The 13,562-nt window shown below is 48.3% G+C and overlaps 1 protein-coding gene across 1 annotated transcript in view; it reads right to left on the minus strand.

Moving 5' to 3' along the window:
- PDIA2 (protein disulfide isomerase family A member 2) overlaps window positions 1–13,562 on the minus strand; it is a 54,086-nt gene that overhangs the window by 18,389 nt on the left and 22,135 nt on the right. Inside the window, exons 4-5 of the mRNA XM_068246429.1 lie at window positions 7,525–7,662; window positions 5,695–5,808 (exon numbers count right to left, since the gene is read on the minus strand). Of these exons, the coding sequence (XP_068102530.1) occupies window positions 5,695–5,808; window positions 7,525–7,662 (252 nt within the window). The remainder of the gene's footprint in view (window positions 1–5,694; window positions 5,809–7,524; window positions 7,663–13,562) is intronic.

A 13,562-nucleotide genomic window follows, 5' to 3' on the forward strand; every position in this document is an offset into this window, starting at 1 on the left:
GGAGGGGGGTTAGTGTTAGGCATTAGGAGGGAGGTTAGTGTTAGGCATTAGGAGGGGGGTTAGTGTTAGGCATTAGGAGGGGGGTTAGTGTTAGGCATTAGGAGGAGGTTAGTGTTAGGCATTAGGAGGGGGGTTAGTGTTAGGCATTGGGAGGAGGTTAGTGTTAGGCATTAGGAGGGAGGGTTAGTGTTAGGCATTAGGAGGAGGGTTAGTGTTAGGCATTAGGAGGGAGGTTAGTGTTAGGCATTAGGAGGAGGGTTAGTGTTAGGCATTAGGAGAGAGGTTAGTGTCAGGCATTAGGAGGGGGGTTAGTGTAAGACATTAGAAGAGGGTTAGTGTTAGGCATTAGGAGGGAGGTTAGTGTTAGGCATTAGGAGGGAGGTTAGTTTTAGGCATTAGGAGGGGCTGGTGTTAGGCATTAGGAGGGGGGTTAGTGTAAGACATTAGGAGAGAGAGGTTAGTGTCAGGTATTAGGAGGTAGTGTTAGGTATTAGGAGTGTCAGGAATATAGCAGCTAGTTATGATGCTTATGTTGGGATAATACAGGAGTATATTTCCATTTTTCTATCTGCTGTATATTATGTACGTTAGCCAGTCTGGCTTTGAAGGTATTGGCAGCTAGCTTCCTGGAGTTCTGTATATACCGTATTTTCCGCCGTATAAGACGCTCCGGAATATAAGACGCACCCAAGTTTGGAGGGCAAAAACCAGGGAAAAAAAAAATACTAAACCTGGTGCGTCCATATTCCAGGAGCGTCTTGTACATGTCCTTCTGTGTGTCCTCATGTGTGCTCCTTTGCTTTCCATATCCCCATGTGTCCTTCTGTGTGTCCTCAAGTGCCTCCATGTGTCCTCCTGTGCCCCCCATGTGTCCTGTGTGTCCTCATGTGCCCCCCATGTGTCCTTCTGTGCCCCCTCATGTGTGCTTCTGTGCCCTCCATATGTCCTCCTGTGCCCCCATGTGTCCTCCTGTGCCCTCCATGTGTCCTTCATGTGTCCTCCTGTGCCCCTCATGTGCCCCCATGTGTCCTGTGTGTCCTTATGTGCCCCCTCATGTGTGCTTCTGTGCCCTCCATATGTCCTCCTGTGGCCCCCAATGTGTCCTCATTTGCCCCTTATGTCACCTCTGTGCCCCCCATATGTCCTCCTGTGGCCCCCAATGTGTCCTCATTTGCCCCTCATGTCACCTCTGTGCCCCCAATGTGTCCTCATTTGCCCCTCATGTCACCTCTGTGCCCCCCATATGTCCTCCTGTGGCCCCCAATGTGTCCTCATTTGCCCCTCATGTCGCCTCTGTGCCCCCCATGTCCTCCTGTGGCCCCCAATGTGTCTCCACTTGCCCCTCATATCGCCTCTGTCCCCCCCATGTGTCCTCCTGTGGCCCCCTGCCTTCCTCCCTCCCTCCCACCCGAGTTTTCTGATCCTCCCGTCCGTCCCCGAGTGTCAATAGCGGCAACTTACCTTTCACATGCTCCCGCGCCGATCCCACATAATTGCGCTGCCCCCGCTAGCATGCGCTCCCTCCCCCTTGTGGATCTGGCCCCCCAGGGTGTGTGAAGTAGCGGCAGCTTACCTCCACGATGCGCCCGCGATGACTGGAGACATCCCTTTCCCCGGCACTTCGTGCTCTAGTGACTGGCTTGAACTGATGACGCACAGTTCAAGCCAGTCACTAGAGCGCGAAGTGCCGGGGAGAGGGATGTCTCCAGTCATCGCGGGCGCATCGTGGAGGTAAGCTGCCGCTACTTCACACACCCGGGGGGGCCAGATCCGCAAGGGGGAGGGAGCGCATGCTAGCGGGGGCAGCGCAATTATGTGGGATCAGCGCGGGAGCATGTGAAAGGTAAGTTGCCGCTATTGACACTCGGGGTCGGACGGGGGGGGATTAGAAAACTCGGGCGGGAGGGAGGGAGGAAGGCACCCAAGCAGGCACTGAAAGGCAGGGAATCCCCGACATGGCGGCGGGTCGGCGGTTCGTATCGGCGGGCGTTCGTAAGTCGGGGATTCCCTGCCTTTGCCGTATAAGACGCAGGGACTTTTTCTCCCTATTTTTGGGGGAGAAAAAGTGCGTCTTATACGGCGAAAAATACGGTACATGTGAATTAACTCTATCATTGTCTGCTGCTAATTAGGGAACACTTAAGAGCAGGCAATGCTAAATGGATTTGCAAGCCCCTGGCAAGGAGATGGCTACTTAGTCAATAGCCAGTCAAATCCTTCCATTTGATATGCTAGGAAATAATGTCACCCATGTGTTGTCACCTGTAACCGGGAGTAGGGAAGTCTTTTGTTGTGTGTGTGCTATAATACACTTTTTACATGTGGAAGTAGATCTCTGGGAATCAAATTATGTCTGGGGATGTAATTAAAACTAGTTCCCCCGTCCAAACAGGCTTGCAGCCTCAAGCCAAATCTCCCAGCATAAAAAGCAGGGGCAGATACCTAAAATCAATCCACTCCTGACGGTAGCTGAAGCTAAGTGACTCCTGGTCCAACCAGAACTGTGTCCGTCCACAAAACCCAAGTCCAAGGTTCTTCTATCTTGATCCCTGTTTTATTTGGTAAGCAAATCGCCTTGTGTGTATCTTTGTAACTTGTATTTTGTAACTTTTACTGTTTTTTGTAAATCTTTTGTATATATTATTTTCTGCCTTGTTCCATTTTTTTCTGGAATATTAAATCGTTATTTAATAAGTTTGACTTCTGCTGTACTAAACTAACGTTCAAAGCCTAGAAGAGACTGAAGTGTAACTGTGTATAAGTCCGTGCCTGATTGTATGATTGAGCAACCCTACCGTATAAGATTGTAATTGCGTTGTGTGTATGGGGCACTTCTGCGCTCGACAGCAGAGTGGAAAGTCCTGGAGTGGCTAACAGTATCGTTCGTAACGACTGTTAGTGGTTTTGCTTCACTACAGTGTAAGATTGCAATTGTGTGTGTGTGGCGTTTGTCATACGTTTGCCTAAAGCGCGCAGTTGACCCAACGTACGAAAACGCCAGTGTGAGTAGCTCGACATCAGAGTGAGGAGTGTGTCTAGCAACAGCTAGTGGTGGCAGTGAGAAGTGTTCTGAGGGGTCACAGCCTTGTTTTAGCTTGACTAAGGCTGCTTTCCCTCTCGATCTGGTCAAACCCGCAGTCGGGAACCGTATACGCAGGCGTGCCGCGGGACGGTTCCTGAAAGGAGGGAGGTTAGTGTTAGGTATTAGGAGGGGGTTAGTGTTAGGCATTAAGAGGGGTTAGTGTTAGGCATTAGGAGGGAGGTTAGTGTTAGGCATTAGGAGGGGGGTTAGTGTTAGGCATTAGGAGGAGTGTTAGTGTTAGGTATTAGGAGGGGGGTTAGTGTTAGGCATTAGGAGGGGGTTAGTGTTAGGCATTAGGAGGGGGGTTCGTTTTAGGCGGTTAGTGTTAGGCAACAGGAGGGGAGGTTAGTGCTAGGCATTAGGAGGGGAGGCTAGTGTTAGACATTAGGAGGGGGGTTAGTGTTAGGCATTAGGAGGGGGTTAGTGTTAGACATTAGGAGGGGGGTTAGTGTTAGGCATTAGGAGGGGGTTAGTGTTAGGCATTAGGAGGTTAGTGTTAGGAGGAGAGGTTAGTGTTAGGCATTAGGAGGAGGGGTTAGTGTTAGGCATTAGGAGGAGGATAGTGTTAGGCATTAGGAGGAGGTTAGTGTTAGGCATTAGGAGGAGGTTAGTGTTAGGAGGAGAGGTTAGTGTTAGGCATTAGGAGAGGGGTTAGTGTTAGGCATTAGGAGGGGGGTTAGTGTTAGGGAATAGGAGGGGGGTTAGTGTAAGACATTAGGAGGTGGGTTAGTGTTAGGCAGTAGGAGGGGGTTAGTGTTAGGCATTAGGAGGGGGGTTAGTGTTAGGCAGTAGGAGGGGGGTTAGTGTTAGGCATTAGGAGGGAGGTTAGTGTTAGGCATTAAGAGGGGTTAGTGTTAGGCATTAGGAGGGAGGTTAGTGTTAGGCATTAGGAGGGGGGTTAGTGTTAGGCATTAGGAGGAGTGTTAGTGTTAGGTATTAGGAGGGGGGTTAGTGTTAGGCATTAGGAGGGGGTTAGTGTTAGGCATTAAGAGGGGGGTTCGTTTTAGGCGGTTAGTGTTAGGCAACAGGAGGGGAGGTTAGTGCTAGGCATTAGGAGGGGAGGCTAGTGTTAGACATTAGGAGGGGGGTTAGTGTTAGGCATTAGGAGGGGGTTAGTGTTAGGCATTAGGAGGGAGGTTAGTGTTAGACATTAGGAGGGAGGTTAGTGTTAGGCATTAGGAGGGGGTTAGTGTTAGGCATTAGGAGGGGTTAGTGTTAGGCGTTAGGAGGTTAGTGTTAGGAGGAGAGGTTAGTGTTAGGCATTAGGAGGAGGGGTTAGTGTTAGGCATTAGGAGGAGGATAGTGTTAGGCATTAGGAGGAGGTTAGTGTTAGGCATTAGGAGGAGGTTAGTGTTAGGAGGAGAGGTTAGTGTTAGGCATTAGGAGGAGGGGTTAGTGTTAGGCATTAGGAGGAGGGGTTAGTGTTAGGTTATAGGAGGGGGGTTATGGTAAGACATTAGGAGGTGGGTTAGTGTTAGGCAGTAGGAGGGGGGTTAGTGTTAGGCATTAGGAGGGGGGTTAGTGTTAGACATTAGGAGGGGGGTTAGTGTTAGGCATTAGGAGGGGGGTTAGTGTTAGGCATTAGGAGGGGGTTAGTGTTAGGCATTAGGAGGGGGGTTAGTGTTAGGCATTAGGAGGGAGGTTAGTGTTAGGCATTAGGAAGGGGGTTAGTGTTAGGCATTAGGAGGGGGTTAGTGTTAGGCATTAGGAGGGGGGTTAGTGTTAGGCATTAGGAGGGGGTTAGTGTTAGGCATTAGGAGGTGTTAGTGTTAGGCATTAGGAGGAGGTTAGTGTTAGAAGGAGAGGTTAGTGTTAGGCATTAGGAGGAGGTTAGGGTTAGGCATTAGGAGGAGGTTAGTGTTAGGAGGAGAGGTTAGTGTTAGGCATTAGGAGGAGGGGTTAGTGTTAGGCATTAGGAGGAGATTAGTGTTAGACATTAGGAGGGGGAGGTTAGTATTAGGCATTAGGAGGGGGGTTAGTGTTAGGCATTAGGAGGGGGTTAGTGTTAGGCATTAGGAGGAGGCTAGTGTTAGGCATTAGGAGGGGGTTAGTGTTAGGCATTAGGAGGGAAGGTTAGTGTTAGGCATTAGGAGGGGGGTTAGTGTTAGGCATTAGGAGGAAGGTTAGTGTTAGGCATTAGGAGGAGGGGTTAGTGTTAGGCATTAGGAGGAGTTTAGTGTTAGGCATTAGGAGGAGGTTAGTGTTAGGAGGAGAGGTTAGTGTTAGGCATCAGGAGGAGGTTAGTGTTAGGCATTAGGAGGAGGTTAGTGTTAGGAGGAGAGGTTAGTGTTAGGCATTAGGAGGAGGGGTTAGTGTTAGGCAGTAGGAGAGAGGTTAGTGTTAGGCATTAGGAGGAGGGGTTAGTGTTAGGCAGCAGGAGAGAGGTTAGTGTTAGGCATCAGGGGGGTTAGTGTTAGGCATTAGGAGGAGGTTAGTGTTAGGCATTAGGAGGGAAGGTTATTATTAGGCATTAGGAGGGGAGGTTAGTGTTAGGCGTTAGGAGGGGGGTTAGTGTGAGAATGGGGGCTGAAATTACTGATGGCACCACCTGGCTCCCAGCTCATGCTGTGGCAGCGCTACAGGTAAACGCAGGAAAGTCGTGCAGAATTTACCTGATCGCTGTATTCTGTGACCAGATCCATACTGTTCACCATTAGGAATCGGTTGAGCTCAGTGCTGTCCAAACCGAGTTCTTCGTCCAGCTTGTAGTCATATTTTTCACCAGACTAAAAGCAAAAACAAAACTGGTCACCAAATGAGGCAGTGATGTTATACTGAATGTATACAGAGGAAGCAACTGACACATCTGATTGGCTACTGAGTCCCAAGGGTGGGAGAGGAGATCACATTGAGCAAGAACTGTGTCTGAGTGTGTGTGCACAGAACAGGAGATACAAGCAGAGCCGGGACAAGGTCCTCCAGCACCCAAGGCAGAGACACTAAAGTGCGCCCCCCCATCCTCCCCCCCAGCCGTCACACATTGATTGCTATTAGAGCTCCCCAGGGCCCCCAACACCTTAATCTCTAGTTATCTGGCTTGCAGTCACTGCCATGTATCCCCTTTTCTTGTTTCTCTCTGCTTTAAACACAATAGGCAAATGATAGCTAAGTAAGTTGTGCGTCCCCTCCTACACTGCGCCCTGAGGCTGGAGCCTCTCTCGCCTCTGCCTCGGCCCGGCCCTGGATACAAGTAGTGGTGCTCATAATGGGTATGATTATGGGAAATTTTGCGCAGTTGCGATTACATTACATACAGCATTGCGTAATTGCGATTATGTTACATACAGCATACTACATTTGTGAATCGCAATTAAACCTGTTCAGTTGAAAAAATATTTGCATCTATTTGCCAGTGTTCTGCGCATTCGCGACTATTAGTTAAATATTCAATGAGAAAATTGTAATCGTATGCGAAAACAAATTCGTGTTCATCAGCTAGTGTACCGCGCATGCGCAGCTATTGGTTCAATATTCAATGCGAAAAATGAGTTCGTATGCGAACAAAATTTGCGTTCATCAGCCAATATATAGCACAGTGCTACACTAACCCTCCTACCGTGCCGGCTATTTAAATATGGTATTTAATGCGAAAAATCCTTTCGTATGTGTAAAAATGTTCAAAAACAATTATGCGTAATTACAGTTAGTGATTATGTTTACATGCAAAAAAATGTACGCATAATCTGCAAATTTCGCATTATGATTACGATGTGTAATTGTGAAATACGATGCGTAATTATGCATAGGCGTAATTTCTGCCATACAAGCGGACGGCGTACCATCTTGCCTACTTTTACTTTGCTTCAGGATTGCCTCGTACACAGACAAATCATCCAAAATGAATAATAAATGACTCTGATATCGTGTATTGAATACAGAAACAAATAACGGTTTAAATTAGTCATTCTTGTGCGTTTCAACAGACTGTTATGACAGATTACTTTGGCAGATAATCATTCATAGTCGGCAGTGTGTACAGAGCTATGAACAATTCTGAAACGATGATTCCGTGAAGTCTATAGCACTTCGCCTAGATCCAGCGTCGTTTAACGATCTGGTTGGTTATCGTATTGTTTGTTGTCTTTGCATCACATGGCGTGGGAATTTTGAAAGAAAGATCACGGAAGGATTGTTCATTGGTCGTTACACGACATCTATATTTTGGTGTGTACATAGCGATTGCTTAAGCCTGGTACACACATACAATTTGGATTTGCCAATCACTGACCGATTTTACTACCTCCAGGTAGTATGAGAGTTTACCTACATAATCTGCTCATAGTATTCAATATCTGTTGTCCCTCATACAACAGGAAGAAGGTAAAATTGGCAATCATGAGACAATCAAAATTGGATGTGTGTACCGAGCTTTAGTTCACTTATACAATGAGACAATCTCGTGCGGTACTCGGGCCCTGTGAGATGAGAGAGGAGGCACCCACCTTGCTGAAGAAGATGACCGTGTCTGTGGTGACGCCGTACTTTTGGAACACATCCTCCTTGTGGGTAACAGCAAAGTTGAAGTACTCAGAATCAGCTGCAGCCTCGTAATAGACTTTTATATCCGCATCTTCAGAATCCTGGGAAGATACAGAAAGATTCCATGACTCAGGAATTCCAGGCAACTGCCATTGCTTAAAGTGAACCTGAACTGAGGAAAAATATTTAAAATAAGCACATGAATGTTCCATACTTTCCTCACCCTCAGTTCCTCTCAGAAGCTCACCATTCACTTCTGACAATGATTCCTTCCAGTTCTGACAAGATTTTGTCAGAGAACTGAAAGAGATCAGTTGCTGTCAGTTATATATCAGTTGTTGCTGTCAGTTATAACTGAAAGGACACTTGATGTGCAAGGTAATGTCCATGTTCCCCTACGGCTCAAGTGGACAATATTACAGTTTAGCAGTGTGCTGACCCAGAAGCTGTTATGGGGTAATGGCTATTTTTCAAAATGGAGGACGGAATGCATGCGGAATGTCTGACCAGTTATGTTCCATCCAGGCTAAAGTCTGGGGTGGGGGGCTGGTGGAGGTTGACCATAAATTTAAAGGGGCAGACATGATCATATGACCACTGTAATTGGGCAAGAACCAGTTGTTAATAAGGAGGAAGTCTCTATAGACAGCTGAGTGAGATTGTAAATTCTAGAATCTGGCACCTACTGCCGGCAATGTAGCCTTTTTGCCTCTACTTGCGTGTCTAATAAAAGCAGAGGATGGTCTATGTCAAGGAGGGGGTGAGGGTACATCATTAGAATCCCTATCAGGAGGATATTTATCAGAAGACCACACCTGGACCTTCTGCGGAGAATCAGAATCCTGCCACAAGCCACACAGAACCTACAGGAAGTCATTGTTGCATCTGCTGTAAAAAATTATAGAGAGGGAGTGTTTGTTTGGGGCAAAAATGACTGGTGACCTCATTCAGTGGTGTAGCTAAGAGGCTATGGGCCCCAGTGCAAGTTTTACATCCCCCTAAGCACTCTGTGCATAACAAAACCTGCCAAGGACAACCACAGTGTCAAAGGTGCAAGAGGGGGTGGGGAACAGTTTGTTAACCTCCTGAGTGTTACGCCGCTCAAGAGGTTTTGCATTATCATCCCCCCGCGCTAATTTATCAGTTTAATTGTGTCAATTACATACTAGCTAGTATTGTCTGCTGGCACCTCCGGAACCCCTCCCCCGATTGCCTGCTGGATACATTACCCTGCCTAGATCCCATGTTAGGTGCAGTCTCCCCGCTCAGCTCCAGCCTTCGCTATGGGGAGGATCGTACATGATGTCACCGACGTCTTGACATCACCAAAGTCATACGCAGTCCCGATCCTCCCCATAGTGAGGCCCGGGGCCGAGCGGGAGGCTGCTAGATCGCTGGATCCCGGCATGGTAATGTATCCAGCGGGCAATCGGGGGGTGTCGGCAAACAATACTAGCTAACGTAGTGCTAGCTAGTATCTAAAGGACACAAATAAATAAATTCATTCCGGCGATCCCCGATCCTCGGCAAAACCTTTGCCGGACAGTGTCGGGCATACCGCTAAGGAGGTTAATGATTATTATCATTCAAAGTATCTATAGAAGTGATTATTACCAGCACAGGACCAATAGAGAGGTAATACAGCAATTGAGGGAGGGCCCAAGGGCTCCTGTGCGGTCCAGACCTCTGAAACCCCTATTGCTACTCCATTGACCTCATTCCTGCCTTAGCTAAACCTGGGTAAAATGTAGTGTAACCAGGATAACCTAACTGCTCTGGCAGTTTAGAACATTACAATATAAGCACAGTCCTAAGAGGAACAATAACGTAGCAACCTTGGTAAAGCAGGAAGGAAGGGGGAGTGAGGGTCACTCACCACTTTTTATACGTATTCGCAAGATTCCATGGAAAACAGTGGCCACAATTAACTAACATCATGCTGGTGATAATAAGGCAAGAGAAAACTTACCACCACACATCGATCTGTATTTTCAGTGTAAATTTACTAAAGAAGCTTGCCTTATTAAGGTATGGTGATAAGCAGGGGCGTCTCACCCACCAGGCAAGTATAGGCGGTTGCCTGGGGTGCCATGAGGTGGTGAGGCGCCATGAGGTGGTGAGGCGCATTCCCCCACCGCTGCTACTGTGACCATGTTTTTTTTTATTATATTACCTCCCGACTCAGTCCCCGGTGCTCGGCACGCTGCCATGTGCTCAGCAGTGCCTCCACCTCCACCTCTCCCCAGCCAATAGAGCAATCAATACTGCTCTTCTCTGCCAGGCTCCTTCTTTAAAGCTGTGCCCCTTCTTCTCAGTAGCCACACAGGTAAAGTGTTTATCCCGTGTGGCCCAGCCTTTAACTCCGCCCCACGCCAGTCAAACCAGGAGCCAGCGGCCAGCCAGCTTATGCCCCCGACAGTCTGACCCCCCACCTGTGTCACTGGCTGCACACAGACACTGGAGCGAGACAGCCAGGGGACAGATGCAGTCACAGAGAGAAGAATGTGATGTGTCCGTGTTGGAGCCCCGCCCCCGCACAAGACAGCAACACAGCCCGGGAGAAGGTAAGTTTCTGTTCCAGAGTAGTGATGGGAATTCCGGCTCTTTTCAGAGAATCGACTCTTCTGAATCGGCTCCCATTAAAAAGCCGGCTCTTACGGCTCTGAATCGGCTCTTCATTAAATATCACTAAACACCACTCAGAATCAGAGTAAAAGCCCCGACCCCGTCTCCATGACAATTCCAGACTGCTTCTCTGACTGGGGCAATCCCTCCTGCTACTGCTCTGCTCCGCCCCATACACTCCTACAAGCTGCAAGAGGAGGACTACATCTCCCAACATGCCTCAGCGCCCTTTATTGCAGAGCAAAGCAGAGCTCTGTGGGGCGGCTGAGAACCGGCTCTTGTCATTCGCAGCAAAGAGCCGGCTTTTTAGAGCCGGCTCGTTCGCAAACGACCCATCACTACTCCAGAGATGATAAGCTGCATGCACAGGCAGAAGAGAAGGTATGCAGGCAGGCTGCTAAGAACACTTCCTGTCCTGTGTGCAGACTCCCAGTACTGTTATAACTGCTAGAATGTGCCCTGCTCTTTTGATACTAGAGTTTTCTTTGAAAGCTGGTTAGGCTGTAGGCTGGTAAAGCTGTAAACCTGTGCTTTAGTGCTGTGCTGTCTTTCCCTCTCCCCTCTCTGTTCCTCTGCCCCCTCTTCCATCTTATGCTGTCTCTACCCCTCTCTGTTCCTCTGCACTCTCTTCCATCTTATGCTGTCTCTCCCTCTCCCCTCTGTTTCCCTGGTGTTTACCATGTCAGCATACGTATGGGCAAAGCCCCACCTCCTTTGCCCTAGTAGGACGTCCTTAGATATTAAATAGCCTAGACTAGCCCCATGCCATCATTCTCTTTTTTGTCCTCGCCTCCAGCAGGATCCTTGGATATTCCCTTACCTCCGCATATATGCGGGCTCCAGCAGTTGGGCTTCTGCTGATGTCCTTATCCTAGGTAGCTAAATGCTCCTATAGGGTATAGGAGTCCCTCTCTAAGTACTCTCTGGGACATTTTTGCTTTAAATCCTGTGGCCCTCTTATATCTAAAGGATATTGGGCTTCCCCGCAGCTTTTCCGGCAATTTTTGGCATTTTTTGTTCCCTGCGGCATGTCCCCGCGGCATATCCCTCTCTCTGTTCCCCTTTCTGAGCGGCTGGAAGTAGCGGATTGGCGTCTTCCGCGTTTGTATTACCTTTTGCTGAGGTTCCGGCTCAGGTTACGAGGTAGGATTGTGCGCTCCTTCTGTTCCAATTCCCCGGCAGTTTGTCGGTGGGTCGCGCGCGCGTGCACGAGGACTTCCTGTTTGTGCGCTGTGGGCGGAAGTGCTTGGCGGCCATTTTGGAAGGGGGCAGAGCGCGGCGTCTGTTCAATTTCCTTTAGGGGAGGTATATTAGGGGGTATTTCCTTCCGCCTAGCGGCGTTTGGTCTTCCTGACGGGTGGAGTATAGGCTGCTGGGACTGTCGGCAGGTGGGTTCTTTGTTTGCTTCTCTGTGCAAATAGTGCATATCTATACAGATGGTATGGATATGTGTTTATCCTGTGAGCAATTGGTAATTCCAGTACTGCTCTTTTTCAGCTGCTATAATGGGGAAAAGGTCAGGAGAGTACTCTGGCTCGAGTTCGAGTTCAGCATTAAATAGGTAAGGGTGGTGAGTATTTGTGTATAAAAGCCTGAAGATGTCTTAAAGCTGTAGCGTCACTTATACGCTTCTGTCTATTTTGACAGGAGCGAGGGAAAGAAGTCAGAGTCTAAGCGCCTAGGGGCTGCTGGTCAGAGTGATCGGTCATCGTATAAATCTTCCCAAGATAAGAAGCAAGATAAAAGTCGCAAGTCTCATCCAAAATCTCCTTCCAGGAGTAGAAGTCGGTCAATAAGTCGGTCCCATTCCCGGTCCAGATCGGGGTCACCAGAAACAAGACCTGGATCATTCCTGGATGCATCCATACCTGGGAATCAGGCAGCTTTGCAAAATCCTGTGGATATTCCTAATTCATCTGTACCAATAAAACCAAACAAAAATGAGTGCTGGATCTGCGGTAGAGTGTCGCTTCCTAATAAGAAAGTATGTGAACTTTGTCATATGGACATTGCGAGAGAGGACCGGGAAGTGTCGTCATTGATAAAGCAAGTGGTCAAGGATACGGTCTCTGAGCTATCATTAAAACAACAGTCTCCGCAACCAGGCCCCTCTAGCAGGAGGGTTGTAGTAGAGGATTCTTTCAGTTCTGATGCCGAATCTGAGGATGGAGGATTTGATTTTTCTCTGGTCCCTACCTTTGTGTCAAGAGTCAAGGAGGCCATTGAATGGGATGATGAGGTCTCATCTCCGGTGGTCAAGAAAAGGAGATACTATAAGGGTTTAAGTAAGATTAAAGTTTCCTTTCCACTGATGGAGGAAATCAGAGAAATGATTAAGGAAGAGTGGGACAAGACGGTTAAGAAGCCTTCTTTTAAAAATAAGCTCCAAAAGATGTACCCATTAGACTTGGAAGATGAAGCCTTAATCCAGACCAGTCCAGTGGTGGATGCTTCCCTAATGAGAATGGTTAGGAATGTCACGTTGCCTCTGGAGGATTCTATCTTGTTCAGAGACGTTTTACATCGTCAGATCGATCAAGATTTGAGAAGATCTTATCTAGCTTCGGGAGAGGCTGCAAGGATAGCTATCACCCTGACCTCGGTGGCAAAGGCCTTAAAAGTCTGGATTGAAAATATTCAGAGGGGAGTCAAGTCCGGTGCAAATGTGGAAGATATCACGGTTGCTCTTGAGGAGTTAGATCTCGCTTCTGAGTTTGTCGGAACTGCTAGCGTGGATACCTTAAGGTCTACTGCTAGATCTATGCTCTATTCTGTTATGGCCAGGAGGGCGCTCTGGCTCAAGCCTTGGGCCGCTGATCCATCCTCTAAACAATCCTGGGCCAAAATTCCTTTTGATGGAAAGAACTTGTTTGGGCCCAAGATGGACGCAGCCATCTCCCGTGTGACTGGGGGTACATCGGGCCTGTTGCCCCAGGACAGGAAGTTCAGGAAGCAGAGGTACCCTCAGGTGAGAAGGCAGTCTTATGGCAAGTTTACGGAGTCAAGGGCTTACCGTCCAGGAAAGGAGTTTAGAAGAAATTGGCGAAATCCCCAGCAGAATTCAAGATCTGGTAGGCAGAAGGGCGCTCAGCCGGCAGGTGATTCGACTAAGTCCTTTTGAAGTAAGGCCCGTCCAAGGTATACCGGTGGGAGCGAGGCTGACCCATTTCAAGGATATCTGGACGGGGAACATTCGCAACCGTTGGATAGTAGCCACAATTTCAGAGGGCCATCGTTGGGACTTTATAAAGTATCCTGTTCTTCCGGTATTCAAGTCTACGAGAATACCAAGCTCGGTGGAGAAACAACTAGTTCTGGTGGATTATGTGTCAGACCTGTTGAAGAAAGAGGCAGTGTGTCAGGTACCCCCTTCAGA

The sequence above is a fragment of the Hyperolius riggenbachi genome, chromosome 7 (assembly GCF_040937935.1).
Source record: "Hyperolius riggenbachi isolate aHypRig1 chromosome 7, aHypRig1.pri, whole genome shotgun sequence".
In the NCBI taxonomy this organism is placed as follows: Eukaryota; Metazoa; Chordata; class Amphibia; order Anura; family Hyperoliidae; genus Hyperolius; species Hyperolius riggenbachi.